At 33.6% G+C, this 26,798-nt stretch overlaps 2 protein-coding genes across 11 annotated transcripts in view; one reads left to right on the top strand and one right to left on the bottom strand.

Moving 5' to 3' along the window:
• The window catches only part of Gdh (glutamate dehydrogenase, mitochondrial), a 34,387-nt gene extending 14,331 nt beyond the window's left edge, over window positions 1-20,056 (top strand). Inside the window, exons 2-9 of the mRNA XM_088256743.1 lie at window positions 6,250-6,450; window positions 8,891-9,030; window positions 10,386-10,479; window positions 15,320-15,477; window positions 16,243-16,404; window positions 16,846-17,050; window positions 17,982-18,136; window positions 19,395-20,056. Coding sequence (XP_088112869.1) covers window positions 6,250-6,450; window positions 8,891-9,030; window positions 10,386-10,479; window positions 15,320-15,477; window positions 16,243-16,404; window positions 16,846-17,050; window positions 17,982-18,136; window positions 19,395-19,511 — 1,232 coding nt within the window. The 3' untranslated portion in view covers window positions 19,512-20,056. The remainder of the gene's footprint in view (window positions 1-6,249; window positions 6,451-8,890; window positions 9,031-10,385; window positions 10,480-15,319; window positions 15,478-16,242; window positions 16,405-16,845; window positions 17,051-17,981; window positions 18,137-19,394) is intronic.
• Window positions 20,057-21,233: 1,177 nt separating this feature from the next.
• The window catches only part of Doa (CDC like kinase darkener of apricot), a 40,637-nt gene continuing 35,072 nt past the window's right edge, over window positions 21,234-26,798 (bottom strand). For 2 of the 10 annotated variants that reach the window (XM_088256733.1, XM_088256739.1), the window contains exons 8-11: window positions 26,512-26,656; window positions 25,157-25,274; window positions 24,360-24,507; window positions 21,234-22,323 (exon numbers count right to left, since the gene is read on the bottom strand). In XM_088256733.1, coding sequence (XP_088112859.1) covers window positions 22,316-22,323; window positions 24,360-24,507; window positions 25,157-25,274; window positions 26,512-26,656 — 419 coding nt within the window. In that variant the 3' untranslated portion in view covers window positions 21,234-22,315. The remainder of the gene's footprint in view (window positions 22,324-24,359; window positions 24,508-25,156; window positions 25,275-26,511; window positions 26,657-26,798) is intronic. The other 8 variants (XM_088256729.1, XM_088256736.1, XM_088256731.1 and 5 more) reach the window with 5 other exon arrangements.

Here is a 26,798-nt window from a genome sequence, read left to right as displayed (position 1 = left end):
CAAAAAAATAAAATCATGAGTACCAATTACAGTTCTTCACAACTATGCATAATAGAGGTCTATATAAAGGAAGAACATGAGACAAGGATGGGATAAAGAGAAAAGGAGATGGCAGTGATAGGAAAAGAAGAAAAGGAAAGGACAGGGAATAGAATTATCTTTTTAGGTTTATAAGATTTCGAACAATTTAGCTTTAAAGTTTGATAGATTGCAGTAGAACATATCAAGGTGGGTACAACATTCATTAAATTTCCCACAGCTAAATATATATAAGTACGTTATATATAAATCTAGATAAAGATTTTCTTTTAAGAATCTTTTTTCGCTTATCTTTTTTAATGTTTGAGCAATCTTAGACTCAGATAAAAATACAAACGTACACATACCTATCAACTTCAAATATCTTTGGGTACAGTGTCCATGCTTTGAAGGTAATATTGCACTTAATATTATCTTAAAAAAGTTTTTTTACGTTAAAATATATTTACATAAGTCTAAACCACCTGGAAAGTACCTTACTTTCTTAAGTGTGTATTCTCACAAAAATAATTCAGTTCTCGGCCGGCTGCGCGAGAAGCCACGCGCGTTTTAATATGGGCATTTTTTTTTTAAGAATACGTTTATAAACTAGCTTTTGCCGTTCGTAAGCCCCGTAAATGCCCAAACTTCCATATTCTTCTTCATTTATGTTGAGATGTCAAAAAATAATATGAAAAATAACTCCTATAAGTAATTGGAGATAATCCAGATTTGTGAACAAGTATTTGGACACACTCAAAATATTTTCAAAAAATATGTAATGAAAAAATATATTTAAAATTTTTTTTATCTCCCCTTCCTTACCTTTCAATAACTCTTTTCTTTTCAAAACCATATATTGAATTAAAATAAAAGCTTATTTTTTCAATATAAAAACAGTGTTTTAAACAAAAATAAATTAAGTTAAATGTTTTCATTAATCGATTAGGCAGTCACTTTGTGATAAAATCTATCCATTTTTAATGTAAGTTTTACTTAGTAAATACCATTATTTCTCTAATCTATTGTGACACGTGTTTTGGTGCATTCCGCATCATTTTCAAACACGGTATTTGAAAATGATGCGGAATGCATCGAAACACGCGTCACAATAGATTTGAAGAAATAGTGGTATTTACTAAGTAAAACTTAAATTTAGTTTAAGAAAATTAAGTTGCGGGCTATATCTTCGATTATCTCGTCTTTTTTTTTCTTTTCCATTATTCCTTACATTCCTTTATTTTTTTTCTTCAATTTTTTTCATTTTAAACATCGGTCCTCCACACAATCCACACATCGCTCACTCCTTTCAACAACGTCATATATCAAAAATCGTCGATTTTCAATTGTGCGTGTTTTCGGAATACCCAGAAAATGTTAGTACATTCCAGCAAAAGCGGCATATTTTAAACTTAATATTTACCCCCTTTATGGCAGAAAGTGTTGTTTTTGCATTTTGAAGAAAAGGTATTGTTTAATGGAGAGAAAACCTTCAGGTTTTACCTAAAAATATCTGTTGCACTGTAAAAAACATAATACACTTGAACCCACTGCTTCATATTTATTTTTAATACATTTTATTATATTCTTAAACCTTAAAAACGTTCTCCTAAAAAATCAAGTTTAATTTTAATTTTTCACGTTGTTGAAAGGAGTGAGCGACATGTGTTATTTTTAATGAATATTCTATATTTCGAACTGTTTTGCTTCGTAATATGCAATCGACTGCATTTTATTATATACCCACGTGTATTTGTATCATATTTACTAAAATCTAGCTTTTATTGTTTTTTTATAGTTAAAATACGTATAATTACAATTATTCACTTGCTTGGAACATTTTTTTTACGATGTTTGTTTTCAAATGTGCGATGTTTTCGGCTTGAATCGCAGTACGTTTTAGGGCGTGGGCGGCGTGGTCACGTGGCGCTACAAGTATGAGATCATTAGATCGGGTCACACGTGACAGATTAGATTAGTAGATATGGTATGTTAACCCTTAGCAGTCGAGTTCCGACACAGAGGCGGCACGCATTGTTTGTCGTATTGCTCGAGTGTCGCCGGTATGGCGGCTTCGTTGTCTTCCCCACCTAACGACGTCTTCGATCTCGCATATTTCCCTTATCCTGGCGTTCCTTATTCTGTCTCGTAGAGTCTTGCCAGAAATGCTTCTTAGAGTCTTCATTTCTGATGCCGATGGTGTCCGCTCTACTTTCGATGCCATACTTCATGATGGATCGTAAAAATATATATATCTAAGTTAAATATTACCTCTCTCACATTTGACTTAAACATAATTTCCGGGGGTACTCTTAAAAAATTACCATCAGTTAAATGGTAATTTCGGCTTATTGATCAGTCCATCGCATCGCTCAAACTTCCCGTCCATTATCGCCGACTTTTTATCGCCTTTTGTTCCGTAACGCGTTTATTTTTAAACATGTTTGGCTCGTAAATTACCGCTATCACGCGTTACGCATTGTACAATACTACTACCTAATTATCACCATTTTTTAACCAATTATGCGAATACAACCGTTTCCGTATATTGTTACTTTATTTCGTGATATCGTTACACGGGTGTTTTTTTGTTAAACAAGTCGCGAATTATATTTTGTCCGGGAGTGAGTTTCTGCTGACAAAACTGTATCTGGGGAGTCAGTTTTTTGCTATTTTTTTTTCGACTTTTTATAATTTTATATCATATTCGATGCAACATATTTTCATGAATATTTTTTTTTATTTACACCAGTAAACACAATTTATCGAAACATCGATAATTTTGGGGTAAATCGGGTAAACATGTTTTGATATAAATCATGTTTTGTATCGGCCGTACATGTACGGCCATACTTCCGGACAGGTTGAAAAGGTTGTTAACTGTGTAGTATAGTAATATAACACTCTCCTTATCATTCATCGTACACTCTGTGTAATACCACTTTAAACAACACTACTTTGGGACTACCGGTTTCGGAATAATCCAATAATTTCATCATCAGGTCAAATGTAGATTAAAATTAAATTGTTACGGTCTGACATTTGTACAAAAATAAATTTTGAAAGAGAGAAAGAAGACAAGTGAATCACAATGGGAATAATTTTTAATGTTTTTTTGTGAATGTGTCTTAAATGTGTGCAACCTTAACGTAATTTTCTTATTTTTGTGGTATACTTAATTATAATTTTCTACAGTTTTTTTTTGTCATTTGTATAATTTTGTACAGTTTTTTTCTTATCAACTGCCGCAGCCGATGTGAAAATCGTATTTGTTTTTATTTTTAATGTTTTATATAGCCGACTTCATTTAATTTCATATCTGACCCTTAGTATATTCGAGGTGACTTTGAATTTTTTTGTTGTATTTTATTATTTTCGTTATCAAATCGTGGGTATACTGGCAAAAAACGTTAATTCTGTTTGCATAATCCCTGTTCTTTAAAGCTTTTAGCGTGCAAAAAATACCCACTATTACACTCAAAGTTGAATTTACTTTTAAAACCACATTAATATGACATTTCAAACTACTTAGTGTATTTTGCCAGTTTATAGAATGTTGAAAACTTTATAATATGCATTATCAAGTTAATTTTTTTTGCCAGTATACCCACGAAATAATACTACCATTTTTTGTCATGTATCACTCATATGAATCTCATACGAGTAATATATTCGGCTGTCCAAACTTAAAACACAGTAAGGGACATTTTTTTGTAGTACGTTTTTTTGCATTTTTGGACTAAGTAGAATCTACTTAGTCCAAAAATGCAAAAAAAAAGTAATCCAAAAAATGTCCCTTACTGTGTTTTGAGTTTGGACAGCCGTATTATGTGTGTATTTTTATATGTATGTATAAAAAATAAGTAATTTTCTCGTTTGAATCGACAAGTAAATTATTTATACCACGTAGAAATCAGAAGTCTTATAACTGACATTTTTTTAAAAATAATACCTCTGTAATTTATAATTATTTTAGAGTTTTTTTTTTCTCGTAATTTTTTTACTACAACTATGAAATAATCGAGTAACCATGTGTCCATTTCCTATGATTTCTAAAGAAAAAAAACTTCACACACCGAAAATATTTAGCGCTATGTAAATTAGGCACTTACATTACGCTGGCGTTTTAACCCCTTAGAATCCGGTGGCGCCGCTATGGCGACATGATAAACTTTATAATAACTCCGCCGGCGCCTAGCTGTTTGAGACTAACAATACGTGCATATTTTATGGTTTGAAAACGTTTCTGAAATATGTACATCTCCATCTATATGAAGAATTATTTCTACTGATGTTCGTTAATGTATTTTGCTTTTGATTCATGATTTTTTTCGGAATTTTTTTTGCGACACATTAAAGATGAAAGAAAAGAGTTTGTTTTCGACACCCGAAGCGATTTTTTATAATCAGCGTAAGGTTAGCGAACTCTGAATATATTTTTTTTAATTTTCGGACAGTCATGTAAAAATTTATTTTATGATTTTATTATTTCAAGAGTACACACAGTTTTTATTATTAATTTTAAACCGGAGTAGCTAACATGTTATATGAAGGAAAAAATGTATTTGAAAGGGTTAAAGTTTTTTTTAATCTGTGATGGTGGCATTTATTTATTTATGTTTGATACCTGTGTACTTTGAAAAAACTTGAATCGACAAACAAAATTAATGATACTGTTGTTTTATTGCCACTCTAGCCTTCTAGACTTGTTTATACATTTTATTCATTTCTGGTATGAATGTATCTAAATATCATTTTTATTTGTGTAAGGAAAAGATATTCACACTGTGTTTAGAATTAATATCAACTATTTCTAATATGGACTTACATTACAATGTAAGTTCATATTAGAAATTAACTTCTTGAATATTTAAAAATGTATTTGTATTTATTTTGTATTTATCTTTATTCCAAAACTTGGGATGATATGTGCAAGCCTCTAAGGTTCAGAATAAAAATAAGAATATAACATATCGCTCACTCGTTTCAACAACGTCATATATAAAAGTAAACTTGATTTTTCAGGAGATCTTTTTTAATGTTTAAAAATATAATAAAATGTATTAAAAATAAATATCTAGCCACTTATTGAACTTTTTACTTTGCAACTTTTTTACTTTTTAGGTAAAACCTGAATGTTTTTTCTCCATTTGAAAAATATTTAGTATATTTAAAAAAAATAATTAAACAATACTTTTTCTTCAAAATGCAAAAACAACACTTTCTGCCCTGTAGCCCTTAAATTTTAAGTTAAAAATATGTCGCTTTTGCTGGGATGTAGTAAATTTTCTAGGCATTCCGAAAACATGCACAAATGAAAATTAATTTTGTTTATACATGACGTTGTTGAAAGGAGTGAGCGATATGGTATATGATTAAAATAAGTCATAGTATATTGAAACAAATATTTTTAATATGGACTTACTTAATGATGTAGACTACTAGGGTATTTAAAATGTTTTTTTTTATTATTTTGAATTTATCTTTATTTCAAAACTTGAGGTAAAATGTGCAAGCCTCTAAGGTTCATATGACATATACATTATATAAAATACAATGATAGAATAAAAATAAGAACAGATAATAATTTATTAAAACAAGTTATAGTATAATGAATTCTCCATTTACAAACACAAAACCCATTCAACCAAATAAAAAATTGTCACCACCAAGAAGAAGTTTTCTTTATGTGTCGTGTCGGGTCCACCGACGTGTCTGTATTTCAGTCTTGTCAACCTTTATCCCAAAATGAGAAACGGAAATTACTCATTGGAAATATTATATGTATGACTTGTCACTCACTCCTTTCAAGAACGTCATAAATCAAAAATCGTCAATTTTTAGTTGTGCATGTTTTCGTAATGCCCAGAAAATGTACTATATCCCAGCAAAAGAGGCATATTTCTAACATAATATCTACCCGCTACAGGTCAGAAAGTGTTATTTTTGCATTTTGAAGGAAGGGTATTGTTTAATTATTTTTTTAAATATACTTAATATTTTTCAAATGGAGAAAAAACCTTCAGATTTTACCTAAAAAGATCTGTTGCGCAGTAAAAAGTTCAATAAGTGGCTTGATATTTATTTTAAATACATTGTATTATATTTTTAAACTTTAAAAACGTTCTCCTGAAAAATCAAATTTTTTAATTTAAAACGTTCTTGAAAAGAGTGAGTGATGTACATAATATGTTTTAAAATAAATTTTTAAAAATCTTCTCTGTTGTCCAGGTATCCGTTTCTCGATGGACGTGTGCCGCGACGAGGTGAAGGCGCTGTCGGCGCTCATGACGTTCAAGTGCGCGTGCGTGGACGTGCCCTTCGGGGGCGCCAAGGCCGGCATCCGCATCAACCCCAAGGAGTACTCGGAGCACGAGCTGGAGAAGATCACCCGCCGCTTCACCCTCGAGCTGGCCAAGAAGGGATTCATCGGTAAACACCCACTCTTATACCACCCCCATTCTGGAACTACGCTTATATCTGCTACATTTATAGACAAACTTACTTCTTCTATAAGTATGTCACAAAAACTAACTAAAATAACTTATTTATTTTTTTACAAAAATGTTAATAGTATTAGTGTATTTTATTTTATTTTATTGGAAGGAAGAACAACAGTTACAATATATGATACATACAGAATACAAAAAATAAAATCATGAGTACCAATTATAGTTCTTCACAACTATACATAAGAGAGGTCTATATAAAGGAAGAGACATGAGACAAGGATGGGATAAAGAGAAAAGGAGATGGCAGTGATAGGAAAGAAAGAAAAGGAAAGGACAGGGAATAGAATTACTTTTTTAGGTTTATAAGATTTCGAACAATTTAGCTTTAAATTTTGAAAGATTGGAGTAGAACATATCAAGGTGGGTACAACATTCATTAAATTTCCCACAACTTCGATAAATAAAGGAATTTTTTGAATAGTTATTTGTTGGTGCTGGATTATAAAAGGTATGACTATGCCTATTGATTCTAATTGGACAGTGAAAAGGTATCTGCGCAAGAAGATAGGATATAAGATATAACCACTAACCGAGATTTTTATGTCTGCCGGTTTCGAGACGTACCTGTCTCTTCATTACTTTAAGATATTGAACTTTTTTTATTCTTTGTAAATTGTCTTACCTCAAGTCACTGATCAAGTAAGTAATCAAGTTAAAATCATACTGGCCCTTATCAGATGATACTTTGGATTTCAGATAATTTTTTGTTTAGAACAAGGAAACATACAATTTTCATGCAATTTGAACACATTTTTTCACAAAACAAATTAAACTGTCTGGCTTGTTAAGCCGTCAATTAGACCCCAAATTAGAACACAAAGTGACTCATCTGTTCGATGCAGCACACTCACAATGAGACTTTTTAATTGTAAGTTTGTTTTTTAAAATATCATCACTAAGGTTGATCACAATCTGTGTACTAGTTGATCAATAATTCATTCAAACCCTTATCCGCACCCCAATGGTGCATAGAGCACTGCGTCATATAAACGCAGTGTTATCTTGATCGTTAACACATGAAGGAAATATTGAATAAATATAAGAGTGAAAAAATCACTCATATTTATTTGACCCCGCCTGGGATTCAAACCTGGGACCTCCAGTACGGTAGCCGAGCGTGCTGACCATTACACTATGCAGGTGGAGGTGATCAATAATATGAATAATTATTTCATACCTGTAGCAATGTTGTGTATATCATCGATTGTTTACATATTTTGTTTATGAATTTTAATATTAATAAAAAAAAAATAGAAGTACTTGATGTAGAAAAAAACAAAATGTGAAACTAAAACTACTTTTCTTTTTTTTTCTTTCTTCTTTTCTATAATTGTACTCTGATTTTTCTACCTCTTTTAATGTTTTATATTGTCACCTTGCTGTTTTTCTATTTAAAGTAAAAACTTAACATATTTTTCTCATGTCACATTGTGGTTCCGTGGTAAGTGTCGCGGACCCTCGAGTTTCTGGGTTCGAACCCACTCTACCACAATTTGTTACCTATTTTTAATAATGAGCTGCTTAGGCTCACAGGAATAGTATGGAATTGAAGTATTTTTGTAAATAATAAAAACAAAAATATAAAAAAAAACTTCATATCAGTATTAAATCTGTGTATAAACAAGCCCATTTTCAACCCAAAAATCTTCAAGGGCAACACGTTTTTCTAGATTCTCTAGATGCATATAAACAGGCTTACTGGCAAACATGTTTTTAATTAATGCAGAGAAGTGTTGGCAATTATTTAATGGTTAAAAGATGTTAATCTCTCGATCCAAGATCACAATGTGTATGTTATTATCTGTGCACACAAATGCACATTAAAATTAAGACATCCATTCGCCTTACCGCATTTATTGCATTTACCTTCGAACAATGCGTACTGCAGTTATTGCATTTGCCTTCAAACAACATGTACTGCAGTTATATTATAGTTTTAGTTAAATCTGCGACGCATGCACACTGGAAAAATATAAAAAAAATGCAAATATAGACACAATATTTCAAGAGTCCAAATTTTTTTTGTTCACAAATTCCGGATTCCACTTATTTTCAACATAGATGATGAAGAATATGAATATCGTATTTATGCTTCAATTGAAAAGATCAACTCCATGTTATGTACATTTATGGTTGGAATTTTTTATGGCCAGTTTTTTTATTTATTAGCCTTTTAGAGATTCTTTTCCAAATTATTTTACTTAGTACCTGAAAATATTATCTTCTGGCGTCTGATGAAAGACAGGTCACTAGCCCAATGAATACCCTGACTTCCATATCCTTCTTCATCTACGTAGAGATATCAATGATTATAAAACATTTGTATATTTTTTGATAGACAAATTTCTTGATTTTTCTAGGACCCGCGATTGACGTGCCCGCTCCTGATATGGGCACCGGAGAAAGGGAGATGTCCTGGATTGCCGACACGTACGCTAAGACTGTAGGATTCAATGACATCAACGCCCACGCCTGCGTTACTGGCAAACCCATCAACCAGGTACTTAAATACATATGGTTCTATATCAACATTTTGAGGAATTGACTTTTGCCTATCCGTGTGAAGAAACTATGTACCATTACCTGATGTCTTGTATCATTTAGATCCCAATTGCTATGTGACTGATACATCAGTAAATTTGTAAACATTCACGTTGTCTCTGTTTACTCACTTATTAGCGGTAATTTTGATTTATTCTAAAATTTACCGAGTTGCTAACCGCATTCCTGTCACGACAGATTGCAGCGTGATTTCACTAAATTGTGCTAATCAATGTTGAAATTGATGTCCTGTCTTTGAAATATCCAATAATGTATTGTATTTTTAGTGATGCATAAGTCATAGGGCATGCACACACCATATTACTATAAAACGCACTTTAATTTTTAAGAATTTTTTTTAAAATAACTTTTTTACTATTTTTATTATCAGATTATAAAGCGAAACTAATAAAATATTTATAAAAATATAATTTTGAGGCTCTCGTGAAATCCTTGTCGAAGTGTGGGGATGTTCACCTCAGAAAATATCACATTACACTATTTTAGTGTGTTTTTGTGTACTACAAATGGTGTTGTGTGATATACATTTTCCCATTACTACATGTTGCCAGATAGATTTCCCGTGGCATCAAATGTATGACTGGCGGTAATTTCAAGTCAAACTCTGTACATTTTTATATTTATTTTGAGTATAAGACGCACTAGGGGCAATTTTTTAAGGAAAAAAGTGTGTCTTATAGTCCGTAAAATAAAGTAACCATAATTTTTGTTTAATCATATAGATTTCTTATGTAAAACATCTTTCGTTTAAGCCAGTGTGAATGTCACTTGCTAAAGCCTAATATATTTGCCATTTAGAGTAATAGAGAGATGATTGCAAGAGAGATGAATACTCTCTCAAATGCAATCAGTCCCACTCGGATCGGCAAACTTACTGGCAAGCTACACCTTTGTGAACTGTGTAAATACCTAGATTCTTCTTTATTTATGCTTAGATATAAATAAAAAGACTGTTAATTTAATTTTGATTGTTATAGACTTGTATACTTTAAAATAAGTTTAATAATTGTTATAATAAAAAGTAACTTTGTTTTAAAATCACAATAAATATTTTATATGTATAACGTAATACAATGTCTACCGGTTTCGAAGCTAACCGCTTCTTTATCAAGACTGGTTAATACTCGATAAAGAAGCGGTTAGCTCGGAAACCAGTAGACATTATAATTAAGTTATAATAAAATATTTGTAGTGATTTTAAAACAAAGGTACATTTTAATTATAAAATGTAAAATCACAAAGTTAGTGATTCAAATATAAATTATAAATAATTGTTGTCTTTTTTGTTTGTAGGGTGGTATCCACGGCCGAGTATCAGCAACCGGTAGAGGAGTATTCCACGGGCTTGAGAACTTCATCAATGAAGCCAACTACATGAGCATGATCGGTAAATAAATTGACTTCCATTTCTGTAACATGGTTACCAACATGACGAATCTTCTTACCCTTATCCCCACCCAATGGTGCACAGGGCACTCCATTGCATTGAAGTAGTTTTATCTTGATTGTTAATTACACAAAGGCAAGGCTATCAGTTCAGGGTGATTTTAACCACTTCATGCTCGCGTTTTTTACACAAAAATCCTCCTAAACCCTTTTTTTTTAATCATATAGATTTACTGCACCCAATGGTGCATAGGGCGCTGCATCATATAGACGCCGTGTCATCTTGATCCTTAGTTACATGAAGGCAAGGTGATCACTCCTGCGCTTCAGGAACCAGTCCAGGGTTATATTAAATAAATATTACAATGTAAAATCACTAATATTTATTTTTGCCCACCTGGGAATCGAACCCGGGACCTCCAGCATGGTAGTTACACACACTTACCATTACACCACGAAAGCGGACATTATCAGGATATTTTTTATTTTTTTGTTTGGTTTTGGTTTTTCAAATAAATATTTGTGTTTTTATGATTTACAAAAATACTTAAATTTCATACTTTCTAAGCAGCTTATTAAAAATAGGTATCATCAAAGGTTTACTCAAGAGTCCTCAACACTTACCACGGAACCACAACCCGCACATTTTACTTTTTATTTAAAGAGTTTACATAATTCAAAAGTTATCCAGATCAAAAAAAAAACAAAACAGAAGCAAATAAAAATGAAAAAAAAAACTTAACCTGGTAAAAAAATATTTTGTTTTATTGATTAATGTACCAATTATGGGTGATTAAATCCAAAAACCAAATGAAATACTAAATTTGTTATTTGAATTTAAAGTCTGCTTCCTAATCATTGCAAAAATAAGGGTGTGTATTGCGTATTTCTAGCTCATGTCATATTTGATATAAAAAGACTTAAGCTGTAAAGAGTTATAAACCGAGAAAGATTATCAATGAATGTGCCTAACATCTATAGAAATTACAGTATTTTCTACCATGTTAGTTTGAGAATCCAATTTAGGTCGTACAAACAGTTACTCTCCTGCTCTGTGGTGTCAATATTAGCGCCCAACATATCCAAGGTGCCCAAACTCTTTACTCAGTAATAATAGCTGCCACTAAATAATGTGTTCACCAAATAACACTCTAAGGTAAATCCGAATGTGCAAATTCTGTGTATTTATTGTTCCATTACGCTCCTCGTGCAATACAGTAGAATCGCGATATAAGTAATCGCGATATATCGAAAAATGACGTATATCGAAAAAAAAAAACGAATTTATTTCCTAAAACTAATTTTTCATACAGAAATGCATTTATATAACGAAATCCCGTTATTATGTATAACAAAATCACTTTTGTCCCGTACGAAAAAGTGCCAATACATTTAAGTAAATTTATAACAAATAAAAAATGTTATGATAAAAATATTTCAAAGCCGCGCCGCCACGGCGCCGCGCGGAAATAAAAAATGTTAAGATAAAATTATTCAAGCCGCGCCGCCGCACCATATGCGGATGGTTTTATGGCGATTTTTAAAAGTAATTCAATACAATATCCCATCAGCTTGAGTAATTAGTAATTAGAGTCAATGAGTCAGTGAAATGATTTACTTTAGCAATAATAATTCTTTAGTTGTGTCGCCTACTTTCAAAATCCGCTAGATCCAGTTTTATAAGATTTTAAAATAAATACTCTATCGGAATGCCAGTTCTGGTTTTTATTGTTCAAAATTTTTAAATACTTGAAAACCCCGCTAAAAAATACTTAAAACAGCGTTGTATTTCAAATTCCTGAAACTTGCCTTCTGACCCATATCGGTCAATCAGAGAGCGGAGATAGGTCAAAAGTTAAGATGACGTCATTATCGATTTGTGTCTCGTGTTTTTTTTTGAGTACTGAAAAACTTTCCAAAAAATGGGAAAATTCTCTATTTTAAAATATTTTATATAAAGATAGACAAATCTTTGAAACATAAATGTTATCCGGAGAATTTGGATTTTTTTGTAAAATCGACTTATATGGATCTGGCGGATTTTGAAAGTAGGCGACGTAGTTATAATCTCTCTTCTTATTTCAATGAAATTATTTCTGTAGGCCATAAAAATTCTCAAGTATATTCTCTCCCATAATCAGTCCACCTGCTTATCTCAATGGTAGACAATAATAATTCTCAAATTACAATCCATCTTTTTATCTCAATGAAATGATTCTGTTGACAATAATAATCCTCAAATTGCATCCGTCTTTTATCTACATCGTAAGGGCATTTGTCCACTACACGGAATAATTTTACCGTCCGTCCGACACGTCAGTTTGCGTTTTAAAACGACGATTTTACGATCGAGTTTACGCGCAACGTGTTCACGCACCGATCAAGAGCTCCGATCCGAAGAAAGATGGACAAAAGCACAAGCCAATCGTCATTTTAAAACGCTAACTGACGTGCCGGACAGTAAAATTACACGGAATTTCGGGTAGTGGACAAGCGCCCTAAGTGGGGCGTAGTGTCGGGTAAGACAATCTGCACACTATTGGACTAGCGGAGTAACGTGTTACGACGTACGACATGCACGCATACTTACAAAGCACGCCACACGCGCAAACACAGAAACGTTTGTGTATTTTTACGATTTTATGTTAGGATTTGATTCCCGATTTTTTTACAAATTATTTATTTCCGTCGCTGCAAATGAATGACATTATGAATAACATTTACCAGACCCAACATTACAAAATTGTTTTATTTAAACTTTAAATATGGCCAATAAAAGCAACTAGGAATATTAAATATGACGGACAATTTGGACAAATACGAATTTGTCCGTTTTATACGGATTTTGAAGGAATAAAGAGATCAAACGGAATTTGAAGGATTATAACGGAATTTTAACGGATTTTAGGAAATTTTCAGCGACGGCGAAAAAAAATTCATCGCGTAAATTTTGGAAAAAATTTTTTTTTCGCCGTCTCGTAATTTCGCAATTTCGCAATCTCAATATCGAAAACTACTCTTTGACGTCTGACAACACTGGCCGTCAGTAGCGCGCAAGCCGTTCTCGTTCTCGGCTTTGGCGGCTACTTGTGATATTATTATTATTATATTTGATGTTATTATTCTCCTTTTTAGATACATATTTACCAGACCCAACATTACAAAATTGTTATATTTCAACTTTAAATATGGCCAGTAAAAGCAACTATGAATATTTACGTTTTTCCTGTTTTAAAATCACATTCTCATATTGTGTACAAAATACATACGAGTATCATCGATTCCCGCGGCACTTTTATCACCGTAAGGTTAATAAGAAAACTAGTGAAAATATGTAGATATTCAGTTCCCTATGGCCCCCTTCCTCCTTTGTTTGCAGAACTTGCGATCTTTTTGAAAAGCCGCGCAACATTTTTTGCAACGGCGCGCAACATATACATACTAAGTATGATTTAAAAAAAATTGTTATATGTGGGAATTCGTTATTACGAATTAATATTTTTTGGTCCCTTGGATTTCGTTATATCGCGATTCTACCTTGTTATTTGCTTATTTGGAGTATGACTTCGATTATATCACTCAAAACCTGTTTTTTGTATTGGACATGGACAAAAACATGTCTAACAAATTAATATTTTTGACATCTCATCAAAGAAGAAGAAGAATATGGAAGTCTGGGCATTTACGGGGCTGACGACCGTCATAGGCTGGTTTAAGTGATCACTTTACACACGTGTAACATTCACCAATTCTACCCATTATTGGCAACCACACGACTCAAATTCTTGGAAGTTCTGTATATATGAACCAATTTAGAAACCTTGTTCTTGAATCACTAGAACTTCACTAGAGACATCTATTGGTGAGATGTAAAGAAGCTTTTTATTAAGCAGAAACTCTTATATTAGTATGTGAGATCCGAATCCTGGATTATAATCACACACATGAGAAACGCCAGAAATTACCATTTTCATTTTTATTATTTAAGCTTATAATTTGACCAGACAATTTATTTACAACATTTTGAGTGTGTCCAAATACTTGAAAAATAATATGAAAATAACTCCTGTAATTGGAGATAATCCAGATTTTTTGAACAAGTATTTGGACACATTCAAAATGTTCTAACAAATTATGTAATATCGCTATTCCAATATTCTCTTTATGTTTGATTGAATGTTTTGATAGGAAAAATATTTCTTATCAACCTGGACTTATTTATTTAATAATTATCTAATTGGATAGTAGTAAAGTAATATGTTAATATTTAATGGTCCGTGATTAAATTGATCAGCCAGTAGTTTATATACAGAATGGTAATTTACCAACATGAAGGCAAGGAGATCAGTCCTATACCTGAAGCTTTACTGGTACCCAGTCCAGAGTGAAATTAACCATTAGACTGCTGAGAATCGATAAATCGACTGGTATACTTTGCCAAAAGCGCTGCCGTCAATATACCGACACCAGTAATATTTTAATAGTAATACGCCAGTGTATTTTGGCGGTCGAGCTAGGAGGTTGTGTTGCAGTCTATGTATTTCTAAAGCTCCTATTTGTTAATAAAATTTCCTAATAAACAAATACAATATATTTTCAGCGAAAATAATTTTTTTGTACAATTGTATTACTTAAAATGTCTACTAGATTTATGTTTTTTGGAGTCTCTCGTGCTCTACCAAAAGTAAGCGAATAGAATGCTTATAAGCATCTCCTGCTCTCTACCAACAGTATGTAAAAGACACTTTTAAGCGTTTCCCGCAAACAATGTGTCAAGCCATGACGGTTGCATTCTGCCAATGCATTTGAATGAATAAATAGTTAATAACGCTGGTTTCCAGGAACGACTCCCGGATGGGGCGGCAAGACCTTCATCGTCCAGGGATTCGGTAATGTGGGCCTCCACACCTGCAGGTACCTGCACCGCGCCGGAGCCAAGTGCATCGGAGTTATTGAACACGACGGTTCCATCGTCAACCCTGATGGAATTGACCCCAAGGTAAGAGCAATCGCAGTGTCTGCCCTCATATTTAATTCAAGTAACAAAGCAAAAAAATCACGACTACCTTTTGTATAACATGCTTGTAAATGGTGAGGTTCTCCCATTGAAAAATATTTTTATTTATCATAGAAAATTAAGTATGTACATCCCTAATGTATGTATTTTACCATTTATTGCAATTTCAACTTTCTTATTAGCAAATAAATTTATACAAAAATCATGTACAGAATAATAATTGAAATCTGTACAGAATTAAGGAGATATAAAATCATTCAACTATTTATATTTTTCAATTTGTGATGTCATTGACTGTGGTCAATTAACGTTATAGGGAGGTTCACAAAAATTGAGACCTCTATTACCGTTATTATTATCGTAAAGTTAACACACCCTGTTAATGAGTTTTGTAGTCCAAGTGTGGAACTAACGCATGTAAATACGGTGTCATATACTAATCTTATATGCTGTTCTATGAGCAAATTTTGCAAACAAAATTGACAAACAAAATTACTGATATTTTGGATTTTTTTAAATATAAAATGAATCTTATAAAACCTTCCGAGTGAGAATAGTATATTTCAGATATTTTATGTCTTTCTTTACTTCTTTCATTCACATTTTGAATATCAGTAGTGGTAGATTCACGTATGTGGAAGGGGCGAAGCATGTTTGCGAAGACAGAATAATTTAACTCACCCTTTTTATTTGTGAATCTTATGTCTGTATATTGCACATTTTTAATGAGAATTTGTACAAATCCAGGCCCTTGAAGACTACCGCAACGAGCACCAAACTGTGAACGGTTTCCCGGGAGCGCAGCCGTATCAAGGAGAGAACCTGATGTACGAGAAGTGCGACATCTTCATCCCCGCCGCCATTGAACAAGTTATCCACAAAGAGAATGCCCACAAAATCCAAGCCAAGGTATTTACTAACTTTTCAATTACTTCTGTTTTTACATAAATCCCATTTTATGATTTTTTAAATAGGCTTCTTTTAAATTATTGTCACTTTTATTATTTTATGTATTAAATTTTAAATCAAACACTGATTTTTTAATCTACGTTCTAATCTAATTTAAGTTGTATTTCATTGTTAAAAAAAAGAAAATCAATTTTGTGGCAATTGTTTAGACTAGTTATGGCATTTTCAAATTAATGTGAAGATTAAATAACAAAAAAATGACTTTTTCAAAAACAAAAAACAAAAACACAATAAAATACTCAAAAAATAGGTGTTTGATTTAACATTTAATACATAAATTAAAATGTAGTTATATAAATGAAAAGCCAATTCTATAAATAAATAAATTGTTGAAATGTTGTTTTTTTATAAATGATAAACATAGAGTCCTGCTGATTTTAGATCATCGCGGAGGCTGCCAACGGTCCCACGACTCCGGCCGCCGACGCCATCCTCATCGAGCGCAACATCCTCGTGATCCCCGACCTGTACATCAACGCGGGAGGTGTCACCGTGTCCTTCTTCGAGTGGCTCAAGAACCTCAACCACGTCTCCTACGGCCGACTCACGTTCAAATATGAAAGGGAATCCAACTACCATCTTCTCGGTAATTATTAATCACAACTATTATGACAATCCTTTGCTATTGTTGTTTATTTAAATTCTGTGGCACTAGTGTCAAAAATTGACAATCTATTTCTTCACCAAAAAATAAGCGACAAAGGAGTTTTGGAAAATGTACATTTTTCACATTTCTCTATCAAGATAAATATCTACAAAATTATTTAAAAATTGGGCTTGATAAAGACTTTGGTTCTTAAAATTAAAATTAGACAAATCCAAAACGCCCAATTGTCAAAAGTTGATAAATTTCTCTTGACTAATCGTAAATAAACAATTAAGTATCAAGGCTACCTGTGTCTGTCATTTAGTTACTTTTTATCTTCTGTGGTCTCAATCCTGTGGATTGGTCTGCAGCAACAAATGACATCTCCTTCGCCATTCTGGTCTATTATGCGAAACCCTCTTCAGCTCCTCATTATATTATTGCTTTTTATATTATTATTTTCATTCATTTGTAATTTATAACAAACAACTGCTCCTTGAGCCTCCCAAAGCTTTGTTTTGTTTTTTTTTCGAAAATGGATAAACAAATGCCACATTATGAATGTAAGGTAATAAAATCAATACTTATGGTTAGTAATGAATACCATTAATTATTTTTATACACCAACTCAGAGTTACAGCCAAAAGTGAAAAATTTCAGTGAAGTTTTTACTTGTGTTTTTGTACGAATTTAGTGATAATACCTAGATAAACCCAATGCTTAATATCAAGTATCAAGGAACCCGCAGGCTAGGGGGTTTATATTATTTTTGTATGAGGGGATTAGTCTATTGACACTCGGCCACATAAATACGAACTCTTCGTCCATATCCTTGCACAGTCGTTACACAGTCGAACCATTTTAAAACTACCGATTAATACCACAAGAATAGCAAGTCCTAATCTTGTAAATTGTTAATTTTCCCTTTCAGAATCTGTGCAAGAATCCCTGGAAAGGCGTTTTGGTCGTGTCGGAGGACGCATCCCCGTCACTCCCTCCGAGTCCTTCCAGAAGAGGATCTCCGGTGCCTCTGAGAAGGACATCGTGCACTCCGGCCTCGACTACACAATGGAGCGATCCGCTAGGGTAACATTTGGCTTTTTTATTTTCATTCCTTAGATCATCCTTTACATTGACCATGAAAGGATCTGGGTTTATTACCCTTTTAAGATAACTAAAATTGCTGTCCATGCAGTATTTGAGCATCGTAATACCCATCCATGGTATGCATTACAATGTTTCCTAACTCGGGACAATTGTCACAACTGTCCCAATAAACAATTGTTTAAGAATCAGTTATTCCCTATTCCGTTAATATGCTAAGAATCAACAAGAAATAGTTAAGCTTAAGTTAGGGTCTGCCCTCACATCAACAAAAATAAAGTAAATTAGCATCCACATCTGTAAAATAGATACCTTTTATGATTTTTCACTATTATGAATTAACAACACTCAGTACCTGAAGCGCAGGACTGATCACCTTGCCTTTATGTTGTTAACATTGCGTCAATCTGATGCACCTTATCAATCTAACATAATTTATCTTCCTTTTTTATTCTTAACCACTATTAATCGGAAAAAATGAAATATCACTGATCTTTTGTGAATCGCTCATTTGGTCATGATTAATCAGTAAACACATTTAGTGTATTTAGTTTATATTTAATAAAAATATGCCGAAATTAAATCTATAATATATTATTATAGAAATCTGATGCAAGTTATTATGTAAATAAATTTCTTCTTCTTCGTCTTATTCCTCATTGCTGAGGGTTGTGACCCTTGCAGAAGCAATGACTCTTCTCCAGTTATCCCTTGACTGCGCTGCACGTAGCGCTCCAACTACCTAGGTGCCTGCTGCTGCCTTAATTTGATCGGTCCATCGTGTGGGGATCTTCCTCTCTTTCCCTCCAGGCTACCGATCACAACTAGTCGTTCCAGGCTATCCTCGTTGCCACGCGCAACGTGTCCAAAGAGCTGGAGAATCCGTCGGGTACAGACATTGGCCAGAGTCAAGCCATCCAGTAAATAAATTATTAATCAATGATTAAAGAAAACACTTGTTTTTTACCACTTGAGTTTTATTATAGACTACATGTTTCAGAAGTTAAACTTCCATCATTCAGGTCTGTATAATAACAGTTATTATACAGACCTGAATGATGGAAGTTTAACTTCTGAAACATATAGTCTATAATAAAACTCAAGTGGTAAAAAACAAGTGTTTTCTTTAATCATTGTAACATGCCTTACCACAAAGTTAATGCCGAAACAATAAATAAAATAAATTATTAATATTTAAATATTATGCAAATAAATGATTAAACTGATCTTTCTATTGCAGGCTATCATGAAGACCGCCATGAAACATAACCTGGGACTAGACCTGAGAACAGCCGCCTATGTCAACTCCATCGAGAAGATCTTCACCACATACTCCGAAGCCGGTCTCGCCTTCTAAACACCAATTACAATCTTCTAGATTTAATTCAGTCTTATCGGTAGTTTTTCTTAACATTAAGGTACAGCGTTTGCTTTCCAAACTGACATCTGATGAGAAATGGATACGATGAAATCTTTAATTTAAAAAGAAAAGAAACAGCTTTTGCTACAGCTGAAAATTTACTTTCTACATCGCGGCATTTTAAAATACTCAATGATTTTCGATGTGACGGCACTCATTTTAAAATTATTCACGGCACTTACGGTAGTTTACGCAAATGGGATTTGAAGAGGGAAAAAGACATTTGAAGTATTTAGGGCTGTAGGAATATATTCCAAGCAGGAAAAGGCGGGACGGAGTCAAGGTACCATTGTTTTTATTTTTTTTGATGAAATTACATTTAGAATACGGAATATTGATTTTTATTTATGACGTCTTGTGTATTTATCATTTTTACCAATTACCATATGAAATGAAATGTGCTTTCAGATGAATGAACAGTATTTTGTAGGTTCTCACAAATTATTATTGAAAACTTGTTACAATAAAAAAATTTAAACCTACCAATTGTTTTATTTTATGTGATTTGTATTTCCAACCCCTTTATATGATGAAAAGTATGTTTTGTACAGGGTAAACAGGGGGGGGGGGTTCAAATAGATATATGATTTTTTCACTGTAATATTTATTCAATATTACCCTGAAGCGGAGGGCTGATCACCTATCCCTCATGTATTAACGATCAAGATAACACTGCATTTATATGATGCAGTGCCCTATGCACCATTGTAGTGCGGATAAGGGTTTGAAGAAGAAACAGGATGTTAGTGACACCCCCCCCATACACTACTAATTTCAAATACAATATTATACATATTGTTGTTTTGAGTATGTCATTTTTATATCATGAAATACACCAAATGGTGTTTGCATTTTTGCAAACACCATTTGGTGTATTTTTATTTGCAAAAATGCAAAACAATGTTTGCATTTTTGTAAATACAAAAATGCAAACATTGTTTTGTTGAGAACACATGCCCACTGCTTTTGGGATTTTACTTATCTATTTTTTCTTATCTAAAACGAAAGATAAATTTCTTCTAACACTTATCCGCACCCGATGGCGCATGGGGCACTGCATCATAGAAGCACAGTGTTGTCTTGATTGTTACAACACATGAAATAAAGGTGATCAGTATGTATTTCTACCCGTTCGGTCGATTGATGCTTAAGGAAGGGTATATTTTGCACTGACCTCATTTCAATGGCAGAAAAGAAGGAATTATCCCATGTTATTATATGAATACTAATTATATACCCCCCCCCCCCCTAATACTGAGAAAAACTTGGCACGATCAGGTATGCCAAATACTTGAAAGCGATCAGGTTAGGAGTCGAAACAATCGGCGGGTACATACCCGTACATACTCCTCATACATATGAGGAGATGCATGAACGTGGAAGAGGCGAAGAATGTTTGCAAAGACAGTGTTTGGCGTTCTATTCTCTCTGCCTACCCCTGCGGTGAAGCGGTGTGATGGTTAGTTAGTTAGTTTTTAATTATATACCAATCTTTTTGTTATGGTCTTAATTTTACACACATAATTATCAAATCCCATCGCCAGCAGTCCGCAGGCGTAAAAAATATAAAGTTTTTTAAGATTCTCTCCATGAATTTTTTTCTGTACATCTGAAAATGAAAATGGGAAATAAACAAAACAGTTGAAACATAAAATGCAGTTTTTGCTCAACTTTTTATTTGACATATTTATCAAGTTATTTTACAACATTTTTGGCTAATTGAACGTAGAAACAAGAAATGTTTCCGTACAAACACTCTCTTTTTACTTTACAGTTTGCAGTCTGTATCAATTCTCCGGCGAGGACCAACCTACATTTGGTTGCAGAATAATTATTTAAGCTACAACATTCTCTTAAACTCGTGTCCCACTCGTATTTCCCGTTCACTCTCAACTCATTTAACTTAAACACCTAAAAATCAATTATAAATCACTTTCAAACATGTCGACTATCATGTTATCCTTAGTTAAAAATCCGATTCAACAATTACATTTTCTGTTCAGTGGTAAAACATTTTGATGCACTTCAATTTGAATCCAGACGGTCAATATCGATAGATATTAGGTACTATATACATACATATGGGGATAATAATAGTGTCTGTAAGGAACTACACAATTCAATTAAAATAAATACAAGAATCATATGTTTAAATAGTTGAAAAGTTAGATTTTTCTTATATCCATATTTAATTGAGAATTGCAAAAAAAAAAGTATTAATGAATTGAATGACTTTATTATTTTAAATATTTGGTCATATTATTTAACGTCATACAAAAGATTAGCGAACATATTTTACGAACCCAAAATTGATTTATTTTACAAAAGACAAAATAACGGCAAAATATGTTAAATAATGGGTTTAATTGTATTATCTTCGTACAGAATTGGAAAAAAAATTACGCGTGTCGATTTGTCAAAACAGACTGGCAATTTTTTTGGTTTAGCTAACATTCTAATCATCACAGAATAAGACAATATTTATTATTCACTCCGCGCGCGCGCCTGCATTCACTCTCGCACGACATTCTCGACAATGGCTAGATGAGAAAGTAATAGCGTACTTTCCCGACCTCGAGCGTTGCGACTACTTAATCTAGAAAGGCAAATGTACACGAGTGTGGTCCTGGGTGCGTGGGCGCTGGCGGGGGCTCCCGGCCGCAGGTGGCGGCGCGCCCTCACCGCGACAGGCTGTGCGACCTCTCGCGCTCGCCGTCTCCCGACTCACCGCCTGCTAAACATTACAAGTCTGATTTGGAGTTCACAATTGTGTCGTATCGCTAATTGCAATATTCTCGCTTCACTTAAATCTACTCACTCCTCAAACTATTTCTTGTTTTAAGTACACAACATAAAACAAGAAATAGTTAAGCTCATCAATGTATTATCCAAGGAACAAAAAACAAAATATTTGCATATAATTATGAAATATCATTAATCGATTCGGCAGTCACATTGTGTCAAAATCTGACCATTTTTAATTTAAGTTTTACGTAGCAAATACCATAGTGGTATTTATTTAAGTAAAATTTTAATTAAAAATATTTTCAATTGATTTTTGCAATATTTTGAATAATAAAAGCAGAGAATGAAACTGATCATTCAAATAATAATAAAACATAATATGAAAAAAAAAGCAAAATAATTTTCAACATTTTTGGTTAGATTTTTTACTTTGAATAGTCAAAATATTTTTTCCAATTTTGAAATCATCAAAGATTTTAAAATTATCTTTGTTCAAAGCTTTTAAATATGCTGAAAGTTTTTATGAGAACCAAACATTGTGACAAAAATATACATTCTACATGTTTGAAATAACAAATAAGTGTCTAATAAATAAAGAAAAAAACAAAAGTATAATGATACAATGATGAATAATAAAAGTAAAAAGAATGAAAAAAAAACTACTAATACATCAATACAAATTAGCCTTTACATAAAGACTACATTTAAAATGAAAATGGCGATATGTATGAATTTCAAAGTTATTTAGTATAAAATTATTACCTAAACGATAATTAAATTGAGTCATTTATTCAAGCTGACGATGTTATCATATGTAGAAGCCAAATACATTATACGATGGATGCCAAATCCTAATTGGGTAAAAATAGAATGAAATGAAAATTGATCTACTGTTGCGATTGTTTTCAAATACTCGATTAATATGGGTGAAAATTACCCGGGAAAACTGTAATGACGTTTTCATATAGTAACTTGGATTTCAGATGAGATGCAATGTGTAAAACATTCAGGCACTAGGGACAAAAGAAAGTTGAGATAACACACACCAAAGGAAAGTTCATTCATTCATACCGTAAGATTATATATCGCCCATGTTATAAAAAAGAATCTTGGAAGGAAAGCGACTGGTTTGACGATATTTAGCGATAATAAACCATTTAGGCATCGCTGGAATGGCACCTTTCTTTGAGTTTGTGTCGGAGGCTTGATAGCACTGTTGGGCATATAAAATTATCATAATTTAAATAATGATTTTTACAATTTTTTAAAGGTGTCTCAACTCGATACGAAACATGTATCTTTCATCCCTTTTTATGAAAGAAGATGGTAGTCTGAGCATCACCAGAACTCAAAACCTGACATTTAGCTTAAGTATCACTTTATACACTCGTGCAGTTGCGTACACATCAGGATAGGCAGAGGAGGGTTGGGTAAGGATAAGGTATAGTAGGCACTGGCCATGTTTCTGTATAGATTGCGAGTAATCCAGGGTAGGCACTGCTTTACAGCCTATATAGAATGTACGCCTCCGCATGTAACATTCACCATTCTACCCATTATTGAACATCCAAATTCCATTAATTCTTGAAACCTCTATATACGCAACGGTCTTAGATCCTCCCGGACAATGGTAAGGTTTTAGGTCTCCAAAACATTTTTTTTTCAAACCCTTATCCGCACCCCAATGGTGTATAGGGCACTGCATTATATAAACACAGTGTTATCTTGATCGTTAACACACAAAGGAAAGGTGATCAGCCCTCCGCTTCAGGTGCCAGCCCAGGGTAATATTGAAAGAATATTAGAGTAAAAAAATCACTTAAATTTATTTGACCCCCCCTGGGAATCGAACCCGGAACCTACAGAACGGTAGCCGAGCGTGCTGACCATTTTACACTACGGAGGCGGACAAAGGTATATTCGTAAAGTAGGCTGATTGTTACGCCATCAGTTGAGTTTTAGCTCGTTCCTTTTGAACATTGAATGTGTACACTGCCGGCTCGATGTTGCGGATGTGTTTGGGTAGCGGAGTGGGTTTACCTAGCCTGTGGTGGTGCGGGATGCGCTGGAAGAAGGGGTGCTTGAGCGCCTCGCGCAGGGTGATGCGCTCCGAGGGCCGGTACTCCAGCATGCGCCCCACCAGCTCCAGCAGCTGCCGGTGCTCCTCGTCCTCGCTCTCCAGGTACCTCTGCACACACAAAGGGGGGAGGGTTATTCAACAATCAATCACACTGACTGACAAACGCGGGTCGCGTAGAACACACTAACCGCCACACTATGGACGCATTCAATAAATTCTACTTAAAGACTTTGTTTAAAATAACCATAAAGTGTTATGGTCTTGCTTTATTTTAACAAAAATGGACTTAAAAATATCCAATTGCCTTATTTTTTTCTTTAAAGAGTTTACATAATTTAAAAGTTGTCCACTTCAAAAAACAAAACAGAAGCAGTAAAGAACTTAACCCAAGACAATTAAAAAAAAAAACAAGTCTAACTATAATATTTAGAAAATATATATATATTATAAGTATAATATTCAATCTGATATCGAAGAATTTCTAATAAATTCTAAATAAAAGTGTCAAATCGTAACTGGCGAGCTCAGTTGAGTTGTTTATCTTATGCAAGCAAGAGGAAACACACAAGCAGTGCTTGGGTTGGCAGAATACGACACACACGCCATCCGCAAATACTGCTCATTCATATATAAAGGCAAGGTGATCAGTCCTGCACTTCTGGTATATGAATATAGAATGTACGATGGCATAAGTGAAGGAGTTCTGAATGAAAGACGTGATTGGTATATGGGAAAAGAAATGTTGCAAGGGGTTTACCATGAGCGGTTTGCAGTTCTCCCGGACGTAGCGGCCGGCGGAGCTCTTCTCGTCCCAGTAGAGCTTCCCGTGGTAGAAGTACCTGGTCCTGGTCTTGCGAGCCATCCTGCAATGCACACTTCCATGTATTTATACACACTAAACTATCCGCTAACTCGCTCCGGGGAGGAAGTTCTTTACACATACTTAATTCCGTTGAAACGTTGTTCAGGCGGTTTTTTTATCAACCCCGATCCTAATTATACTCAGTCGGTCTCCTGGCTGACCCTCAATATACTAATCGCAAGTAACCATAAACCAAATGCCGATCTGTGCAATGTTTTTTGGCTTCTTATGCTCTACCAAAATTAAGCAAATAGAACGCTTATAAGAATCTCCCGATCTCCACCAATGGTACGTAAAATACGCTTTCAAGCATTTCCCACAAACAATATGTTAACTCACGTTAAAAGGTCGAGAAACAAAGCAAACTTAAACCAAATTTCATTCATTGATTCGGCAGTCACTTTGTGGTAAAAAATTTCATTAATTGATTCGACTTTCACTTTGTGGTAAAATCTATCCGTAATGCATCGAAACACGTGTCACAGTAGATTTTAAGAAATAGTGGTATTTACTAAGTAAAGCATTAATTAAACCAAATGTTTTGAGTGAACTCAAAATGTTACCAATAAAACAAGTGGTTAAATTATAAGCTGCATAAAATATTGAAAAGACTAGCAATAGCAACGCAATTGTGTCAGTGGTTAAGTTGGCACGCCAGTCATAGTCTGTTACAAAATTTTCAATACTACTTTCAATCATGAGTACTATATTTTTAAAAACTCATTTTTTTTATAATAATAATAATAATAATAAAACCCTTATCCGCACCCCAATGGTGCATAGGGCACTGTGTCTTATAAACGCAGTGTTATCATGATCGTTTTACACATGAAGGAAAGGTGATCAGCCCTCCGCTTCAGGTACCAGTCCATGGTAATATTGAATAAATATAACAGTGAAAAAATCACTTATATTTATTTTTACCCCCCTTGGGAATCGAACCCGGGACCTCCAGAACGGTAGCCGAGCGTGCTGACCATTACACTACGGAGGCGGACAATACAATACAATATATGCTGTATGTTTTTATTTAATGCTACAATATATGCTATATGTTTTTAATGCTACAATATATGCTATATGTTTTTATTTAATGCACGTTTAATACAATAAAACGTGCATTAAATAAAAACCCAATTTGGTTTGTAAAATGTCCAATTTGAAGTGAAATCAGAACTGGAGAAGCAAATCGACTAATTATAGTGTTATTTTCGATAGCTGTCAGGAATGTGTATGTAGTACTCCAATACCTGTACGGGATGGTGCCCAGAATCCTCTCCATCATGGCGAGGTGCTCCCGGTTATCATGTGTCTGGAACAGCGTGGTCCCGTGGTACAGCTCAAACATTATGCACCCGATGGACCACACGTCGCACGCCTGGGCCCAACCCAATTCTGCAAATGCAACTCTCATTAGTATCATATATCCTCCGCACTGGTCCAATTCATACCTTTATAAAATAGTAAATATACAGATCGGGTTTTTGAAAATACTAGCAAGTAAAAGAAAATTACAATTATATTGAGGCAATCATAT

The sequence above is a fragment of the Brachycentrus maculatus genome, unplaced genomic scaffold (genome assembly GCF_059751285.1).
Source record: "Brachycentrus maculatus isolate JH-2025_06_01 unplaced genomic scaffold, ASM5975128v1 h1tg000065l, whole genome shotgun sequence".
In the NCBI taxonomy this organism is placed as follows: Eukaryota; Metazoa; Arthropoda; class Insecta; order Trichoptera; family Brachycentridae; genus Brachycentrus; species Brachycentrus maculatus.
Note: the sequence above shows the minus strand (reverse complement) of the source record. Positions and strands in the feature narration are given on the sequence as shown.